General features: G+C 44.4%; 1 protein-coding gene across 1 annotated transcript in view; it reads right to left on the bottom strand.

Moving 5' to 3' along the window:
- Positions 1-1429: 1429 nt before the first annotated feature.
- nr6a1a (nuclear receptor subfamily 6, group A, member 1a) overlaps positions 1430-7834 on the bottom strand; it is a 24814-nt gene continuing 18409 nt past the window's right edge. Inside the window, exons 5-9 of the mRNA XM_053624249.1 lie at positions 7661-7834; positions 7195-7449; positions 5366-5487; positions 2641-2793; positions 1430-2009 (exon numbers count right to left, since the gene is read on the bottom strand). The exon at positions 7661-7834 is cut by the window's right edge and continues 36 nt beyond it. Of these exons, the coding sequence (XP_053480224.1) occupies positions 1873-2009; positions 2641-2793; positions 5366-5487; positions 7195-7449; positions 7661-7834 (841 nt within the window). The 3' untranslated portion in view covers positions 1430-1872. The remainder of the gene's footprint in view (positions 2010-2640; positions 2794-5365; positions 5488-7194; positions 7450-7660) is intronic.

Below are 7834 nucleotides of genomic sequence, written 5' to 3'. Positions count from 1 at the left end.
CATCATGATTTCTGACACTATCCCACACTGCTGATTTTTTTTTTTTTAAAAAAGAAAAAAAAAGAAAAGGAGGGACAAACGGACGTCACAATCGTAGTCGAATCGCCGCGGTTGGATCGCGTTCTTCCTCATCAGACTCTTCGAACGTCGTCATAAATTCTGCGGTTTTACGCGACTGTTTACGTATAAACCTCTTCTTTTTTTTTTTTTTTTAAGGTGAGTGTGTGATGGTTTAGCGGTTATAAGCTTTCCTTAATTGTGGAAGCAAAAATGATGACTTTTGACACTGAGAGTGTGTGACGGATCTGGGAGAGAGAGAGAGAGAGAGAGAGAGAGAGAGAGAGAGAGAGCGAGCTCACCAAGGCTCTACCTGAGGTACATATACATATATACACACACATAGGTGAATCTCAAAAAATTTGAATATCATGGAAAAGTTTGTTTTTTCCCGGAATTTTATTCAAAAAGTGGACTTTCATATATTCTGGATTCATTACACATAAAGTGAAATATTTCAATATTTTAAACTTTTTTAAAAAAAAAATCTCGATGATTACGGCTTACGGCTCATGGAAATCAAAAATCCGGTGTCTGAAAATATTCGAATAAAGAATTTATAATGCAGAAATGTCGACCTTCTGAACAGGATATTAATTTATGCGCTGATACTCGGTCGGGGTTTTAATCCTTTTGTATGAATTACTGCACGAATGCGGCGTGGCATGGAGGCGATCAGCCTGTGGCACTGCTGAGGTGTTCTGGAAGCCCAGGTTGCTTTGATAGCGGCCTTCAGCTCGTCTGTATTGTTGGGTCTGGTGTCTCTCGTAGATTCTCTATGGGGTTCGGGTCAGGCGAGTCGGCTGGACGATCGAGCACAGTAACACCACGGTCAGCAAACCAGTGACTAATAGTTTTGGCACTGTGGGCAGGTGCAGAGTCCTGCTGGAAAAGGAAATCAGCATCTCCATAAAGCTCGTCAGCAGATGGAAGCATGAAGTTCTCTAAAATCTCCTGGTAGGCGCTGCATCGACTCTCGACTTGAGAAAACACAGTGGCCCAACACCAGCAGATGACATGGCAACCCAAATCATCACTGACTGTGGAAACTTCACACTGGACTTCAAGCAGCTTGGATTCTTGTCCTCTCCACTCTTCCTCCAGACTCTGGGACCTTGATTTCCAAATAAAACGCAACAGTGACTTCCATCTTCCCCGTGATTGTGCTTGTGTACTGAACCAGACTGAGAGATTAAAGGCTCAGGAAACCTTCACAGGTGTTTAGAGTGAATTCGCTGATCAGAGTCTTCTCAGGTCGACATTTCTGTATTCTAAACTCTTTATTAGAATATTTTGAGATACTGGATTTTTGATTTCCGTGAGCTGTAAGAGTCATTACCCACTTTAAGTGTAATGAATCTAGAATATATGAAAGTCACACTTTTTGAGTTAAATTACAGGGGGAAAAAAATGAACTTTTCCACGATATGCAATGTTTTTAAATGCACCTGTATATATATATTTGTATATCAGTCTCTACAAGCAGCAGAAAGTGAACTAACTCCTAAACCCTAGCAGTGGGAACACATTCTGCGGTCGGACGAGCGAGCGTAAACTCTGCTGCGGAGTTTGTGCATTTTTGCGTACGAGCAGCAGCGACCGTGTGCGGTGTACGTCAGTATACATTCAGCTCTGTCTGGTAATAAATAGAGAGGGGAGGGAAATTAAACGTATAAAATAGCTGCTAGTCACATTCATCATTTCTTTCTTTCGTTCTTTTCTTTCCGTGCGACACCTCCACCACCCTGAAAATCCCTGTCCCCATGTGCATCGTTAGGAGAGGAGAGGTGGGTGAGAGGAGGGTCTTTTTTTTTTTTAGTTGGCAGGGGCGGAGCCCTTCGTCGCGCAGGGGGAGTGGTTTGACCTGTAGGTGTTCAGGCTGGACTTACAGGAGTGCAGGACCGCCTTGAACAGCAGGGGGAGCTGCTCCAAAGGAACGTTTACCAACTTCCCTGCAAAAAGAAAAGAGAGACAGACAGAGAGAGAGAGACAGAGACAGAGAGAGACAGAGCGACAGAGAGAAAGAGAGACCGAGAGAGAGACAGAGAAAAAAAGATACAGAGAGAGAGAGAGACAGAGAGAGAAAGACAGAGACAGACAGAGAGAAGAAGACAGAGAGAGAGAGAGAGAGAGAGAGAGAGACAGAGACCAAGAGAGAGAGAGAGAGAGAAAGGGAAAGAGAGAGAGAGAAAGGGAAAGAGAGAGAGAGCAGCAAGAATTAAAGTGTTGGCACCCTCGTTTCTGCTAATCGTAACTGCAGGCCAACAAACGTGCTCTTCAGCACCACACACACTTCCACGTGAAATTAGCTGCATGCCTTTTTTTTTTTCCTTTTGATATGATTTGATGGTGAGGTGTTTAAATAAAGTGTACGGGCTAATGAGTTAGACTATAGATCTAACTGCACTTTTACAACACGCTCTATTGCTAGAACGTCTCGAGAGATGACCTTGGGAAACTGTGCTGAGTAGTGAATAGATTACAAAGGGTTGAACATTTGCTGCTTACAACTCAGACACACCTGAATTCTGAAGTGTGTGTGTGTGTGTGTGTGTGTGTGTGTGTGTGTGTGTAAAGCCTTACCTGCGATGCAGCGTATTTCAGGCAGACACATCATGATCTCCGGGAAGCGTTTGGGTTGGTGAGGGTATTTGTACTCAGTGTAGTCCTGACACACGTACCAGTAACGCTTATTCAACTGCTCCAACTGTGCCACGTTAGTCAATCCCCGGATATCTACACACACACACACACACACACACACAGTGAGAGAAAAAGAGAGAGAGAGAGACCAACAGAAGGATGGAAAGACAGACAGACAGAGAGAAAGAGAGATACAAAGAGATAGAGACAAATAGACAGAACAGAGTGTGAGCAAGAAAGAGAGAGAGACAACATGAGAGAAAGACACAGAACAGGGAATATAGAGAGAGAAATAGAGAGACAGAACATAGAGAAAGAGACAGATCAAGAGAGAACAGAGTGTGAGAGAGAAATCGAAAGAGAAAGAGGCAGAAAGACAGAGTATGGAAAGAAAGACAGAACATAGAGAAAGAAAGAGACACGATGTAGAGAAGAGAGGGACAGAGAGAGAAATAAAGTGACAGAACAGAGAGAAAAAATAACTGATTACCCCTCTCTGTAAAGTGAATCCTGTAAATCTCTCTACAATAAATACAAACAGTTCACACTGTTCTGTTCAGTGTCCAGTTCAGTGTCCAGTTCAGTTCAGTGTCCTGTTCAGTGTCCAGTTCAGTTCAGTGTCCTGTTCAGTGTCCTGTTCAGTGTCCTGTTCAGTGTTCAGGTCTTGTTATTTTAGCAATTGAATTTTCTACATTTTCTCTTCAGAGTCCTTGAGAGATACAGTACAACCTGTTTCCATCACTAAGTGACACTACGATTTTAAAAAAGATGACAGACCTGCAGGGCTAAGAGACGCTCTGACACAGGACACCACTGTTCCCATAATGCCTTGTGTTCTCTCTGTATCTCTACTACAACACTGTTCCCATAATGCCTTGTGTTCTCTCTGTATCTCCACTACAACACTGTTCCCATAATGCCTTGTGTTCTCTCTGTATCTCCACTACAACACTGTTCCCATAATGCCTTGTGTTCTCTCTGTATCTCTACTACTACACTGTTCCCATAATGCCTTGTGTTCTCTCTGTATCTCTACTACTATACTGTTCCCATAATGCCTTGTGTTCTCTCTGTATCTCTACTACTACACTGTTCCCATAATGCCTTGTGTTCTCTCTGTATCTCTACTACAACACTGTTCCCATAATGCCTTGTGTTCTCTCTGTATCTCCACTACAACACTGTTCCCATAATGCCTTGTGTTCTCTCTGTATCTCCACTACAACACTGTTCCCATAATGCCTTGTGTTCTCTCTGTATCTCTACTACTACACTGTTCCCATAATGCCTTGTGTTCTCTCTGTATCTCCACTACAACACTGTTCCCATAATGCCTTGTGTTCTCTCTGTATCTCCACTACAACACTGTTCCCATAATGCCTTGTGTTCTCTCTGTATCTCTACTACTACACTGTTCCCATAATGCCTTGTGTTCTCTCTGTATCTCTACTACTACACTGTTCCCATAATGCCTTGTGTTCTCTCTGTATCTCTACTACTACACTGTTCCCATAATGCCTTGTGTTCTCTCTGTATCTCCGCTACAACACTGTTCCCATAATGCCTTGTGTTCTCTCTGTATCTCTACTACTACACTGTTCCCATAATGCCTTGTGTTCTCTCTGTATCTCTACTACTACACTGTTCCCATAATGCCTTGTGTTCTCTCTGTATCTCCACTACAACACTGTTCCCATAATGCCTTGTGTTCTCTCTGTATCTCCACTACAACACTGTTCCCATAATGCCTTGTGTTCTCTCTGTATCTCTACTACTACACTGTTCCCATAATGCCTTGTGTTCTCTCTGTATCTCCACTACAACACTGTTCCCATAATGCCTTGTGTTCTCTCTGTATCTCTACTACTACACTGTTCCCATAATGCCTTGTGTTCTCTCTGTATCTCTACTACTACACTGTTCCCATAATGCCTTGTGTTCTCTCTGTATCTCCACTACAACACTGTTCCCATAATGCCTTGTGTTCTCTCTGTATCTCCACTACAACACTGTTCCCATAATGCCTTGTGTTCTCTCTGTATCTCCACTACAACACTGTTCCCATAATGCCTTGTGTTCTCTCTGTATCTCTACTACTACACTGTTCCCATAATGCCTTGTGTTCTCTCTGTATCTCCACTACAACACTGTTCCCATAATGCCTTGTGTTCTCTCTGTATCTCTACTACTACACTGTTCCCATAATGCCTTGTGTTCTCTCTGTATCTCTACTACTACACTGTTCCCATAATGCCTTGTGTTCTCTCTGTATCTCTACTACTACACTGTTCCCATAATGCCTTGTGTTCTCTCTGTATCTCTACTACTACATTGTTCCCATAATGCCTTGTGTTCTCTCTGTATCTCCGCTACAACACTGTTCCCATAATGCCTTGTGTTCTCTCTGTATCTCTACTACTACACTGTTCCCATAATGCCTTGTGTTCTCTCTGTATCTCTACTACTACACTGTTCCCATAATGCCTTGTGTTCTCTCTGTATCTCCACTACAACACTGTTCCCATAATGCCTTGTGTTCTCTCTATATCTCCACTACAACACTGTTCCCATAATGCCTTGTGTTCTCTCTGTATCTCCACTACAACAGTGTTCCCCTGATGGCTAATGAGCTAATGGCTAAAGCTAACGAGCTGCTGCTGGTTACCTTGGTTGAGGAAGTTGATGGCCTTCATGCAGGCGTACTCTTCATTGCTGACCTTCAGCTGGTGGAACTTACGGAACAGATAGATCAGCTTCTCCATCACCTCCATGCCATCCTCGCTAAACCTGCACGCGCACACACACACACACACACACACACACACAGAGAGCTTTAATCAGCATAGTTCACCATTTCACTTTTTTTTCTTTTTTTTTAAATATATGCTGTGTAGGTTTCTCTGCAACATTCCAGCTGAACAGGAACTAACAGAACAGGAAGTAACTTGTTTCAATCACACCATTAAACGCAACTCTAACCGGATAAAAACTATGACGTCGTTCTTAAATTAATGAAGAAAAAAAAACAACAACATCGCTGATTGTTTTCCTAAAACAGCACGACCCAAAGCGTATTCTGAAAGGGTACATGATGCTTCAAGTAATACGTTTTTTTCCCCCTAATTGCCGTCTTGATGATGTTGTCGCAATTTGCATCATGGGCAGCAGAGGGCAGTAAAATTTCAAACAGCACCTTTAACCATTTTCTAACACAGTACTTTCAAATCCAAATTGTTCGAGGCCACAACGAAGGTTTGTTTAGAGGTAACCGGCATTATGATGAAAACAAAACACTCTTCTTCTACCTCATTCACTCCCGTGATGACGGAGCAACAGCTGAGACTCGCCAAGTTTGTTGTTGTTATTATTATTATTATTATTATTTCACTGAGCGTAAGTTACAAATCAAAGTAAAGCCCACAGCTCCTGTTCTCCCATCACGTAATTATTTAATCAAGCATCACCACACTCTCCTCGTCTTTTTTTTTTTTTGCTTTTTAATTTATTTGTTCCTGTAGTAAGCGTCGCTTATCGGGATCTGATTGCACGTTGGCTTTAATTACCCCGGCCTCTCTGAGCTCTCCTCCCTGATAGCGGGCCATCATTTTAATTGAGTGGCTGCTCGGGTAGAGCGGATGTTGCCCTCTGCCCGCTGTAAATCTACACTAGAGATCAAGAGGAAGCGGGACGAGGGTCGGCTGATTCCAGACTCGTTTACACACACACACACACACACACACAGACACACACACCAGATGCTGCTTGTGTTTCACTTGGGCACACACTGTGCTAGTCACACACTGATGTACGAGTCAAACCCTGGAGTAAAGCCAAGTTTAACACAGACGCCACGAGTTCTCTAATATTCTAAAACAATATTCTTAATCCGCTCTGTTAGTGTGTGTGTGTGTACAAAATGAATCCGTTTAAATCCTCCCCGGTTTGCTTATTACCAGCGCACGTTAATATCTCAGACGCGAGACGCAAGCCCGTCTGTTTTACGTCCGAGACGAGAGAAAGACACAACAGCGCTTTTCTTCTCTCTCTGCGTCTTCACTCTTCCGCCTACACACACTTTCTCACACACACAAACCTATTTCGTTCGCTACACTCGCACGCGGATGCCTGCGGATACCTGAAGCGTGGAGAACAGGCCCGGCTGGAATGATTCATAGCCGTTAAAGCGCATCTCGGCGCAGACGTTTCTGCCCTTTACCCCGGCTCTACCGAGATCAAACCCGGCGGACATGTTTACTCCGGGCGTCTCGCAAATTTCATCAATCACAAGACGCTGGAGACTCCTTCCATAAATGTGGAAGTTGCTACTATAGAAATCATGACGTATTAGAATGAGCGCGTTAATATAAGTCGTTGTTTTGTTTTTTTAACGAGCACGAGCGTGTTTTATTCACAACCCGACCACCCGTGGCTCTTCTGAAGGTTGGATGAAATACCTGTGCCAGCTACAAGTGCCTCCTGTCCTGAGTGACTCACCCCTGCAGCTCGTGATCGGACGGCGTGTACTTGTCGGTGACGTTGGCCAGGTCTCCCAGGATCTGGGCGCTGTAGACGGTCAGGCAGGCGAGCAGGATGAGCTCCTGCCACGTGGCGCTCAGCAGCCGTGTGTAGTCCTCGATGGAGAGCTCGCAGAAGAACGGCAGCTTCTTGATCCACGAGATCTGACGGAACAGCAGCTCGTCGGCCAGGCGGCACAGCAGGGCGAAGAGCTCCACCTGGGTCACCCGGTACCTTCGACAGACACGTACATGATACGTGTGTAAGCGATAATACCGTATAGGTCGTTAGTTAAACAAGTTCTGACCTCTTATTGGACATTTTCCGATTCTTGTGCATCTATTTATTTATTTAATATCGAATCTGACAAACATTCTATATGCCACTTCAGTGTGTGTATTCACTGATCATTGGGAAATGATCGGCAGTGAGAGCTCGAGCTCACCCGTCCTCGATGAGCATGGGAGTGCCCAGTGGTGCCAGTTCCTCTGCTGCCACCAGCTGGCTGATGAGGGTATGACTCTGTGGGTACAGACTGCGGGGCTGTGCCGCGTAGCCGAACAGGTGAGGCAGGAACTGGTAATGCTGGGCCACGGCGCTGCCAATGTACTGCTCCCTG

Source organism: Ictalurus furcatus, chromosome 5, assembly GCF_023375685.1.
Source record: "Ictalurus furcatus strain D&B chromosome 5, Billie_1.0, whole genome shotgun sequence".
Classification (NCBI taxonomy): Eukaryota; Metazoa; Chordata; class Actinopteri; order Siluriformes; family Ictaluridae; genus Ictalurus; species Ictalurus furcatus.
Note: the sequence above shows the minus strand (reverse complement) of the source record. Positions and strands in the feature narration are given on the sequence as shown.